The 13,235-nt window shown below is 29.5% G+C and overlaps 1 protein-coding gene across 1 annotated transcript; it reads left to right on the forward strand.

Moving 5' to 3' along the window:
* Positions 1-4,992: 4,992 nt before the first annotated feature.
* LOC105646365 (mitogen-activated protein kinase kinase kinase 18) lies at positions 4,993-6,388 on the forward strand. The gene has a single exon (XM_012232213.4). The coding sequence runs from the start codon at positions 5,083-5,085 to the stop codon at positions 6,346-6,348; it is 1,266 nt and encodes a 421-aa protein (XP_012087603.1). The 5' UTR covers positions 4,993-5,082; the 3' UTR covers positions 6,349-6,388.
* The last annotated feature ends 6,847 nt before the right edge of the window (positions 6,389-13,235 follow it).

A 13,235-nucleotide genomic window follows, 5' to 3' on the forward strand; every position in this document is an offset into this window, starting at 1 on the left:
ATCTAAATAAATCTTATGATATTATATATAATGAGTATAATTAATTACGCACGTTATATAAAAGACTAATTTTTAAAAAAAGTCACAACCTCTCAATTGAATTTTGTTTTTTCAAAAAAAGTTATACAAATATAACGAGTCATGTTCCCAATAAAACGAAAGAATCCAAATACAAGATCTAAAACGCAACATAAAGAAAACGACATGTGAATACTGATATTGGCCAACACCATATTCTAAGGTAGTATGTCGTTGATGCAGTAGCATATGGATATTGTTTTATTTATTATTTTTCTGGCTTCCATTAAAATATATTTATTAAATGATTTCGTGGTTGAAATTATTTCTTTACACTTAAAAAAAATGAAGAAAATTATAAATTATTATTTTATTTGTGTATATCCAACTGTGTATATATCTATCCAAATCTCTTGCATTAGGCAGATTCTTTAGTTGCCACTACGCCACTTCTCTTGGTCTCTAATCTACACTTTTCCTCTTTAACCGAAAGAACGTAGACGTAGACACTCTCCTGGCCACAAAAACCAAATTTTACAAGACGTGTCCCATTGGTTTCTGATACACACGTGGCACCTCCTGTATGGTTCTCAGTGGACCCCACTTTCTGCCTCATGGATGCGCTGTGGCTTATGTAAGTCCAAAAATACATTTGGCTTAAAATAATTTGCTGTTCTTTATTCCTTTTCTTGGCTTGAAAAATTAGAGGAAAGAACTTCACCTTTCCATTTCTATTTTTGCCAAAACTTGAATGTCAATAGATCCGGTCACGAGCCAGTTCCAAACCGGAATCAAGTTGGAATTGGTTAGGAATGATGGTTACATAATCTGGTTCGGAATAACTAATTTTAGAATATCATTGATCTCAATTCAAAATAAAACTAATTAAAAATGACAAAATTCGAAACTATGAATTAAATAGTTTTGATAACAAAAATGTTACAAACAAAGATAGAGTCGGTAGATTTATAAGTCGAACTAACAGAATTAGTCAGCTCTATGGATTGGCCAATTAGAAGAGTTATCCAACAATATATTTATTATATTATATTATATTATTATCTTAAAAAAAAATTAAAAACTACTTTCAACACTAATGAAAAAAGAAAATTAAGCTTGCTTATTACAGAAGTCTCTTCATGATTGGCAATCTTATAAGCCACGCATGAAAAATCATGCATTTGATGTACAACTAAAAATTACAACCGTTACATCTCTCCAACTAACGGAACTAATATTGACAGTTAGTGTGAGAAATTAATACTACTAATTATATTTAATTTGCCCAATCAAATTCTTAACAGGAAGTGGTTGTTAAGCTATTACTTTATGGCCAGTGAAATTAATTAATTAATTAATATATTTTTAATTGGAATTGTTATTAGTTACAACGTCTATAGCACCTTTTATAGAATTTTCTTGCCGTTTTGCTCCTCTTTCTTGGCTTTTAATTACCAAAAGTTGCTTCTACCGTATTGTTTATAGGTATGTTCATAATTTACATGTGTAGCTAAGTTCATAGAATGGCGTTTTTTCTACTCTTCAGTTCATATATAAAGCATGAATCTTCAAGCAATGGAATGTTACACGTAACAAAAAGGTGTATGTGGCTTCTTTATTTTGCTTATTGTCAAAACGTCAAAATCAGAACCATGCTTGGGCGATTTGTTTTTACCTTTTTAGGGGAAATTATAATGAAGTTGCTAAAGTTTCACAAAATTATTACTTCATCTCAATTGTTTAGAAAAATTATTATAAAATTCTAGAGGTTAATCCTATTAAACCACGCAGTGTCTGTTCGGCAATACTAGCTGTTGTAGTAGCTGTTAGCTGTTCTCGTAACTTTTAGCTATCAGATGTTAATTGTTAGCTGTTAAGTGTTTATGTAATGATTTAAAAGAAAAGTGCTCGGTAAAAGTAGATGTTTGATTAGCTGTTAAAATTAAAATGACAAAAAAAAAAAACATTAGAATATTGACTTAAAATTTTAAATTATAGGCATAGAACTGAAATGGACCAAAAAAAATAAGAGATATATGTATAAAACAAGAGTTTTTTTTTATTTTTTATTTCAATTTTTTCTATAACAAAATATTATTTCTTATAAAATTAAAATGAAAAGACAAGAAATTTTTTTTAATGTTATTTAATATATTTCTTTGAGATTTGAGAAAGAAAGATTAAATAAATAACAAAGAGTACCAAATTCAAAAGAGTGTTAATACAAGTAGAATTATAAGCCCTAAAAATAGGGAAAAAAAACAAAACAAATGGCTAAGAGTGTCAAAAACTAAAATTTAAAACGCTAAACATTGAGGGATTTAACGTTTGATGAAATACTCGCTAACCTCTAACAGCTGTTACAAATGTTAAGTTACCGAACAATTTAATTGATAGATATAGTGTTTTGACTCTAATAAAAACACTAAATGCTCCCTGAAACGATGTTGCCAAACATGCTCTTAATCTATTCATCAAAGAGTCTATTCGGTAAAATTAATTGTTTTGGTAGCGTTTAGCTGTTTACCTATTTTAGTAGCGTTTAGCTGTTTGAATAACTTTTTATGAAATGCTAAAAGGTAAATATTATAGGGGTAACCTTTTATAAAACGATACACTAACTTCTAAAAGCTAATTCAAATTTCATGTTACCAAACATTATAAAAACAGTGTTTAGCGTCCTACTTAAAAAGTTATTGCTGAACACAACCAAATTGTTATTTTTGCCGTTAAATACTCTATAATATTTAACTATTTGATCGTTTATATTTAATATATTGTTAATATTTAATTCCTTATATTTACTATTGAATTATTATTTATTCCCCTCACTTAGTAGCAAAAATGATATATTTTTATAGAAGGACTAAGTAGTTTAAGGACCAAATCTTAGTGACTTTATAGTGATTTTTTCAAATATTAAGAATTAATCAGTAATTTCAATAAAACCTCATAGACTTTATAGTAATTTACCTTTTTTATATATTTTTGTTATTAGCTATTATTCCTGTTATTAAGGTCAGTCATACTGTTAGTTGATCTTCAATTTCCCTTTCTTAATCTCATACTACAATTAATTTTGTGACGTTTAATAAAAAAATCAATTAGATTATAAAAATAACAATTTTTAGTAAAAAAATTAGAAAAAGTACATTCACTTGTCAATCAAATGAAGACAAAATGCTTAGGATTATAGATGATGATAAGTATCATGGAGTTGCATATTTTGGGGGCAAAAATTAGGGCTTCTCTTTCCTTAATTAATGTTTAAAGTAAAAGAAGGAACCAAATTCATAATCATTTGGTATAATACATGCCAGTTGGGTATTTCTTAAGCTACTCATATATTGTTAGTAATTCTAACTTCTAGCTAGCATGGACCAGTAATTTAGGATTTTTGTAAGTTTTGGGTGTAAGCATCCAAAATGTATATGATGATTCCTTCACTTGGAGGATATAAATCCTTCAAAAAAGTTTGAATATTAAATTATAAATGTATCATATAAAACCCTTAAATTTTAAGTAACTTTCATCCTTTTTTTTTTCACTTTTTATCCTAAATTTTGAAAAAGTGAAAATTTTACTTAAAAATTGGGTTATTAACTATCATCCTATAAATATCTCACCTAGTAAATTTCTAATATATATATAATTAGGGTTTATATATGGATACAATAACTTTTTTTCCATTTAGGTCCATATATAAAAAGACTTGACAATTTCACCATCAAAGGTTGTGTTTGACAATAATTTTTTAAGTAGTTTTTAGTGTTTTGACTAGTCAAAAAGCTAAAAATTGTTTTTTATAGCATTCGGTAATATAACATTTGAACTAGATTTTAGAGATTAAAGTAAAATTTTATGAAAAGTTAACCTATATAAAGTTTAGCTTTTAGTATTTCGTAAAAAACTACTCAAACAACTAATAATTAAATGTTACTCAAAAAACTAATAACTATTAAAAAAGGTAATTTTACTGAATAGACCCACAGAGAAGAGACGAAGAAAGACTTCATAATTCTAGAAGGCATTCATTATTTATGGTGTGATTCTTGATAATTATATAACAACTTGTTAAGTACTTTCCTAAACCAATTTCAAAGAAAAGTTGCACATAAGAATAATGTTAACTTATGTAACTCATTTTGGAAAAGTAGTCTCAAAATGTTCGTAACACACCAACTATTTTAGAAAAGAAAGTTCCAAGCTTGGAAGAAAAATAATTGTTATTGCTAATATAATAGTACAATTTTCATGTGAATTCACATTTATATAACTTTTAACTTTTTATAGAATATCATGAATTCACGTTATCCACATAGATTGGCATCACATCATAATGATAATGTGAAACCAAGGTGCGATTGACTAATTATTAAATTGCAAAATTAACCAATTGTTAGTTCCTACACAATAATTTGACTTTTGACAAAATACCCATAGGAAAGACTTCCAAATTTTTGACATACACAAACAAAAGAAAAAAAAAAAAAAATTTAAAAGATACTAAAATTCAACTTCTTTTGGTGGTTCAACTTCAACTTCAACTCATCCATCCCCCAACCCAACCCAACCCAACCATGAACCACCAAATCTAATTTTCAATTTCTTACCCCTCAAATACAAAAATACAAAATAAGGTATCCTATCCAACAAGTTGTGTACATTATTACAATTATCAATTATGAGTTATCTTCTACTACTACCCTTATCCAATCCTTTTCCCCATTCCTTCTACCGAAACATCTAAAACAAGTACTATCCTATTTGTCCAATCTCCATTATTTTGACACGTGTCCACCTACCACCTTGCCACGTCATTCTGTTTTTGGAGGCCAAGGCTGTCAACCGTACCAGAATTTTAACACGTTGTCCACTCCTTGATAAAGGAATTGTCAAATGGAAAGAATAGGAGAGAGAGAGAAAGACTCAACTACTCAAAAAAATTAAAAAATAAAAATGGAGCCTTTATATATAAAGAGGTTAAATAACCAACTCAAGATAAGCCCAACAAAGCCGAAAACATTTTTTCCATTTCTTTCATATTTTCTCTGCTTACAACACATGGACTGGACAAGAGGCCATACAATAGGCCATGGCTCCACAGCCACCGTCTCTCTAGCCACTTCTCTTCAATCCGGCAACGTTTTTGCCGTCAAGTCCGCTGAGCTATTCCAATCTGAATTCTTGCAAAGAGAGCAAAAGATTCTTTCTTCTTTGAACTCTCCTTATATAGTTGGCTATAGAGGTTGTGAAATTACTAAAGAGCACAACAAAGTTATGTACAATCTTTTACTGGAGTACATGTCCGGCGGTACTCTTATTGATGCAGTTAAAGCTCACGGCGGTGGTGATGGCCGGAGAATCGAAGAATCGGTAATCGGATATTACACTTGTCAAATTGTGAAAGGTCTTGATTACCTACATTCTAGTGGATTAGTGCATTGCGACATCAAAGGTAGGAACATTTTAGTTGGAGAAAAAGGCGCCAAAATTGCGGACTTCGGGTGTGCTAAACGGATTGACCCGGTTGAGCCAGCGGATAAAATTAGCGGCGGTACGCCCATGTTTATGGCACCGGAGGTGGCGCGTGGGGATGAACAATCGTTTGCTAGTGATATATGGGCTTTAGGTTGTACAATTATTGAAATGGCTACCGGTGGTGGTGCACCGTGGGTTAATGTGAATGACGCGGTTTCTGTTATTTATCGGATTGGATTTTCCGATGAGTTGCCAGAATTTCCTTGTTGGTTATCGGAGCAAGGAAAGGATTTTTTGGATAAGTGTTTAAGGAGAGATCCAAAAGAAAGATGGACAGCTAAGCAGCTTCTTACTCATCCATTTCTGGAGAGCTTCAATTCCAACGTAAAACAAATCCAAGAATCTAATTCAAGTTCAAATTCTCCTACAAGCATTCTTGACCAAGGATTTTGGAATTCACTAGATGAACTAGAACCGGAATCAGAGACTTCAGAAAATCTGGACCACAAAAGTTCAGCTAGTGAGAGAATTAGACGGCTGTGCCTGGTTTCATCAGAGGGACCCAGTTATGATGATGACGATGATGAGAATTGGATTTCAATTAGAGGAAATTGTAAAATTGAAGACAAAGATGATGTGATTAGTTATGGTTCAGTGTACCAAGAAAGCAATATTGGTGGTAGTGAGCAATTCTTGGACGTTAATAGAAGTAGGTTAAGTGAGGATTCTTTAGGTGGTTGTAAATATGGGAAAGATAGTTTTTTAGTTAGTAGTGATCTACTTAGGTTTGATAGAGACAAAGATGTGTTGTTAATTCCTTCTATTTCAAGATTATACTTACAAGTCTAAATTCATCTTTCTTGAATCTTATTCTTTATTTATTTATTTATTTTGATAATTCTTTAAAGAAATGGACAAAATAGTGGCATTTGGGAGCTCAAACCTAACCTAATCTTGCAGTTCGTTCCAATTGCCACAATCTAAGGCAACTGTCCTTCCCGGTGACTCTCATAGTTGTATTTGGATTGAGGCGTCTCCAACCAACAATTTTTTGATTTTAACTTTAATGTTTTTACAAAAATGAGATTATATAAATACCCCAAAATTTAATTTTATATATAAAAAATTTAGTATCACTTCCATGCGATTTGGATATGGGATTTGATTATATTTATTTAATTCAATTATAAGCAAAGTAATTTTTAGTTGACCAACACATTAATAAACACATATTCTTTTCATCTCATGAGAATATAATCGTTTATTCCAATTGATAGTTTTTATTTTTTTCTTTTTAGAAGAGAATAATATTTTTTATATTTAATCTAGTTTAGTAATTTTTTTAATAAACATACAATCATTATTATTATTATTATTTAAATCTTAATTAAAATAGACAAATAATTGAATACAAGTCTTTCATATTATTATTATTATTATTATTTTGAGAACGCTTTCATATTACTTAGATTAGGAGAAAATTATGAAGTTATAGAATTACTTATTTCCTAAGAATTATACTATCCGGAAAGTTATACTTTTCTAGTCTACTATCGAAGAGCAATTTCTCGGGTTATTTCTAAGAAGGAAGTTATTTCTTTGTATAAAAAAAATTAAAAAATTATCATGAGAGTTATTCTAGTAGAAATGACTTATATGACTTAAATTAAGAGGTGGAGTGTAACTACAGAGATTCCTATTCGTCTGGTCCAATGGTCCACGGACAGATAATATACACCAAAAAGGAAAGTTAGAAAGTCGATTGAAAATGCAAAAGAAATAAAAAAATAATCCAATTTTGATGGACCGACAAAGTATTCCAAAATTTAGGTACTAGTTAGTACGACACGTGGTAAGTGAAATTTAGAAGTTGGGCATTGGCAATTGGGTGTGGCGTTGTTCATAAATGAGGTGCCAATTTAAGAGTATGCTCTGCTGTGTTTGTTTCTTTATGGGCAGTTAGAATTTGGAGCGGAGGAGGAAAGAAAGACGCCAATTGGCCGACCTCTCCTTCACCAACAGAACCTATAGGCCTTAGGCCTTAGCCACGTCTTCTTCTACTGGTTTGTTTGGTTCTGGTTCTGGTTCTGGTAGGTAAGTGTTGGGATTTAATCCCAATTTGGCCACACTTAACCACTTTCCTCTCACCACCTGGCGGTTGGTAAGCTAAGCTCAGATTCTAATCTTATACCAAAACCAAATCGAATTACTATTATTTTTGCAATTATATGGCTTTTTTAGCACGTGCTCCATGCTTGAATTTAGATGGTATTGAAGCAAAACTTTTTAATAATAACCACTTTAAATTTCAAACTCTTATTTTACATATAAAATTTGTGTAAAATTACAGTACATTCGATAAAATTAACTATTTTAATAGTTATTAACTGTTTAATTACGTATAGCTATTAGTTATTTGAGTAGTTTTTCATAACACATTAAAAGTATTTTTCATAACACGCTAAAAGTTACACGCTACATAAATTAACTTTTTATAAAATTTTATTTTAATTTTTAAAAACTAGTTCAAATATTATGTTACTGTGACCAATCAAAAAGCTAAAAACTACTTAAAAAGTTATTGCCAAACACAACTATAGCCTATTACCATTTATTCAATCACTTGATATAACTTAATTATAACTTCATTAAAGAAAATATATGTTTAATCCAATTTATCCACTAAAAAATTTATATTAGTAAATAATCAACTCATTGAAAATTTTTTTTGACTCCACGATCATATGTATATGTAAAGAACACGTAACGATGACATATCCTCAAGGGATTTTTCAATCTTGAATAACTATGCTAAAAGGATACAAACACATCATTTATTGTAATCACACGTGCATATTAAATAATTAATGGCATCGAATTCTAGATGAAGAAAAGAAATTTAATATCACTAAAAATGAAAGTTGATTTATATAAAACCATTAATATAAAATAGTGTTGAAACTTGCAACGACAATAAAATTGTAATGCATTAGAGTAATTTTATACTACCCACGTACGCATATCACAAATAAATATAATCACACGTGGAATATTTAATTAAATTGTTCTATAGATATAGCTATATTTTGTTCAACCATCATTAGTGATACAAATACATCATTAGACACTCTTTAATGTCCATTTATTAGGTATTTTTCACAATAATTAGTAGGTTTAAATGGTTGAGTTTTCACTGTATAAAATTAATGCATGGGGCTGAAATTTGTAGGACTTGTACCCTTCATTTCATGCTTAAGGTCCCAATTTCCTTCCACAAAATTGTTTTAGAGCCTGAAAGTCCACCTTTAAGCACACCACACCCTTTGGAAATAAAGAAAGGGGAATCACTTCTTTGGCCTTAGGTCAAGACTTCAAACTTCCGTAAGTTTCTAAAAGATTCTTGAAAGCAAAGCCATCTTTACAAATAACAAAGAGAAAAGAAACAAATTAAAAGAGAGAGAAAAGTTCTTTGATGGAAAGTTTTGGATACAACTATGTTCTTAATAACTAGCCTAAGATACCTTATTGTATAAGCAAACAAGCAACAATAGAAACAAAAACTGATTAAGTACCTTAAGGAATTCAAAATAATTAAAATATTTATACAATATATTCCTTCCATGCCATATACATGGGCTCATTTTTCTTTTTCGTCTGTCCCAAAATATAGTCGATTTCAGTTTTTAAAAAAATCATTTATTATCTAATTTATTAATATTTTCCTATTTAATGTACATATTCCCAATTCATATTCATCATTTAATATTATAAAAAAATATTTTGAAAAAAAAATATAATTCAACTATATTAATTAATTTTTCTTAATTCGATGTGAAAGTAAAATTAGGTATATATATATATATATATATATATATATATATATAGTGGACGGAGGGAAGTATTTCATCAAAATTGAGGGGTAGATTAGATTACTAAAACTTTGGGTAAAGTACATGAGTTGAAACTTCTAGGAGTTTCCGATTCATCTCAATGAATTACTAGAACTTTGGAAAATTAGTTCCTTTTTTATCATTATTTTTTCTTTTTTTTAGAACTTCGGAGTATTTATTCTTAGGACCAAAAATTCAATACCGAATATTCTGTTGCAGAAATAATTAATTGCTACCTCACTTTATAACTTCTTCTCTACTCGCTCATTGTAAAAGATAAGTGGTTTAAGATTTTTGTATGGAATTAGGAAAGTTGTAACAGCCCGGCCCATGGTAGATATTGTCCGCTTTGGGTGCCAAACCTGGCCTGAACCCTCACGGTTTTGTTTTTGGGCCAGGGAAAACCTCCGCTCTGCCAGCCCAAAACACGTCTACCATGTTCAAGGTTGCCACCCTTTATGTATAGGACTTCCACCTTGTGCGTAGCCGATGTGGGATTCGCCTAAGGTGTTGTGCCCCAAACCTGGGATGTCACAAAAGTAATTAATTTCTTTTAATAAATTGTTCTTTATCCCGAACTTAAAGGTAATTTATAAGGATAATTATGCAATATAATATCAATAAAGGTAAAATTAAAAATATCATCTCTAATTTGGTCATATATTATGGTTATATATATATATATATATATATATATATATATATATATATATATATATATATATATATATATAGTCGTTTAGCACAATTATTAATAGTTAAAATTATAAGCAATATATAATTACTCTCTTCATTCTCAAATACTTGTCTATTTATAGATTGTACAAATGATAATTTTTTTATTTTTATCCTTTATATTCGACCAATAGTGATTGCTTACTTTCTTAATAATTTATTACACTCTCTGTTCCACTTTGATAATATTTTATCTTATTTCCATTTTAAAGTGCTCATTTAGGATTTTGAGCATATATTAATAATTTTTTTAAAATTTTATCCATATTTATTAGGTGTTTTGTGGTAAAATTAAATAGAAAGTCTTTAATTTTAAAAAGGACAATTTAGATATTCTACTATAGATTTTTAAAAAATTAATGTATTCCAATCATTTTCTTAATCTCTGTGAAAAGATCAAATCTTGCTATTAAAATGGAATAGAGAGAGTATAACTTAGAAAAATTAAGGATAATATAGTCAATTCACTCAATAATTTATTGTAATTTAGATAAATTGAATGATTTTCTCAAGGGATATGAAATCTCAAATGTGACCAGTATTTGGGAACAGAGGAAATATAATATAATATTTATGAGCTTAAAATGTTTAACACTTATATATATATTTTTAATATCAGTCTTAAACAAAAATAAATTATACTAATATATTCTCTTCATCCTCTATATATATATATATATATATATATATATATATATATATATATATATATATATATATATATATACTCACTTTTCTTTTCGTTTGTCTCAAAATGTAATTCTATTTTCTTTAAAAAAAAATCACTTATTGTTTAATTTCTTGATGTATCCCTATTTAATATATGTATTCTCAATTCTCAATTGCATATATATTATTTAATATTAGTAGAGGTTTAAGAAAAATTAAATAAAAATATAATTTAACTATATTAATTAGTCTTCATAACTCGTATATTTGCGTAACCTGACTCTCTTCAAAATCTAAAAGCTCTCTTTTCTTCTTCCACATGCGGCTAGGGGTATTAATGAGTCGAGCTGAACTCGAATCTCTCAGTCTTGAAACTCGGACTGATAGAATTTAGCTCGGTTCTAAACTTAACGAGCCTAAAAATTTAGGCTCGGGCTCGGCTCGTTGAAGGCTCGGGCTCTAAGCTCGAGCTCGGGTCGAGTTCGACCCAAGCTCGGTTCAAGCTCGACTTCAACTTGAAAAATTTTAAGCTCGAGTAACCTAAAATAATATTATATATATGTATATATAAAAGCTTAATAACGCATGACAACACTCGACGAGCTTTCGAACTGAACATCATTAGGCTTGAGCTCGACTCGATTGCTAAACTTGCAGGCTCGAGCTCGAGCTCGATTTGAGCTGAACCTTTTCGAACTTTTTCAAGTCAAATTCAAACAACTCATGAGCTGGCTCGACTCAATTACACCCCTATATGCGTCCATCAGTGGTCGCTGCTTTTCCTTCTTTATGTTTTTTTTTTTATTTATTTAAATAATCCTCAAATTTGTATTTTTTAGTATAAATTTGAGTTATTGTTGCCATATTTTGAGTTTTTTTTTTTTTTCTTCAGATGTAGTCATTTTGACAATTTCTGAGTTATAGTTATTACCATTATGGTGATTTTATTTGTAATATTGTGGACTCTGCTTAAAAAAAATGGCTCCACATTGTGTCAAAGCCCAAAAACTCAAGGGACGATGGAATGGTCAAGGCTCACCCGAAGAACAGGAGTTGCTACCCACATGAAATCTGGAACAATTGTCACATAGTGATTAATTTTTCGTAAAGAGCCCAACCGCTTAATGAGAGTCTGGATAACAAAGTTGGGTATGAATTTTGGAAGGTGTTAAGCACCCAAACCCACCCGGCCATGGTGCCGGCCTCTGCTTTGTTGATTTATCTAAGTAAGAGTTGATTTTAATTTTAAGCATGATTTATAAAACATCCTTCTGAAAATATTCTAATTTTAAAAATAAAAGTAGATTGTTTTTATATTAATATGACATAATCACAAGCATAAAAATAAATTTAAACATCCACAACAAATAATTAGGCATATAAAAAAAGGAATAAGGATAATAAAATTACATTCCAATTAATAAAAAACCTACAACTAATTAATTAGTTATTCCCAAATTATCACTCATTCGACAAATATTACATATGTGCCATAATTTGACTATCCCTAAATTATAGTCTAAACTATGTTTACTATCTTCTTGCATGAAAAAGGACTTTTGATTTCAAAACCTTATTTAAAGAGAAGTACTGGATTTCAACCACAAATTAGAGTATGAGATTTTCTTTTATAAAGGGGCTTAAACCTTCAATTCAAGTAGACACGATCAGGATTTAATAATTTTAAAGAAATCTCTCTCTCTTTTTTTTTCTTTTTTTCTTTTTTTCTCTCTATTGACTTAAAGATCAGTGTCTGCAGGATAGCCCTCCAACATTCATAGTTGATATTCTATACTGGCGATCACCAAACAAGTCAAACCTATAAACACCTATGTAAATATTAATTGGCAATGTTTGTAGGAAACCTTATTAATAATAGATTCTTGAAATAGCCCACTACAGCCTTGTTATAGTTATTAGCGGTTGTAGTTCCGCAATTTCAGTGGTTCTAGTAGATATTCGTTGTTGTAGTAGCTATTAACAGTTAGATATTAGCTGTTAGTGGTTAATTGTTTATGTAACGGTTTTAAAATAAAAGTGTTTGGTAAGAATAAGTATTTGTTTAACTGTATAATATAAAAAGATAAAAAAAAGATAAGGTTATAGAGAACAAGATAAAGGCAAGTGATGGACATAAACTTGATAAAAAATTTATAAAATACTAAATGTTAATGATGATAACATTTCATGAAACACTGCCCTCAAACTCTAAATTTTATGATAAATATGACATTACCGAACATAATAATTAATTAAAACAGTGTTTTAACTCAATCAAAATACTAAACACTACTCCAAACGCTCTTGCCATAAATGGACGAGTTTGAAGAGGTTCAATCTTCCAAGAAAGGTAAATAAAAATAACCTATTTTTAGCATAGACAATTTTTCTAATAAAGATAAGGAATCAATTAATCCACAATTGATAAAAATTATTTATTAT

Source organism: Jatropha curcas, chromosome 3, assembly GCF_041381405.1.
Source record: "Jatropha curcas cultivar XTBG-Jc1 chromosome 3, XTBG_Jcur_1.0, whole genome shotgun sequence".
NCBI classification, from domain to species: Eukaryota; Viridiplantae; Streptophyta; class Magnoliopsida; order Malpighiales; family Euphorbiaceae; genus Jatropha; species Jatropha curcas.

Coding starts and splice junctions, on each gene's coding strand:
- LOC105646365 (XM_012232213.4), top strand. CDS start 5,083: ATGGACTGGACAAGAGGCCATACAATAGGCCATGGCTCCACAGCCACC.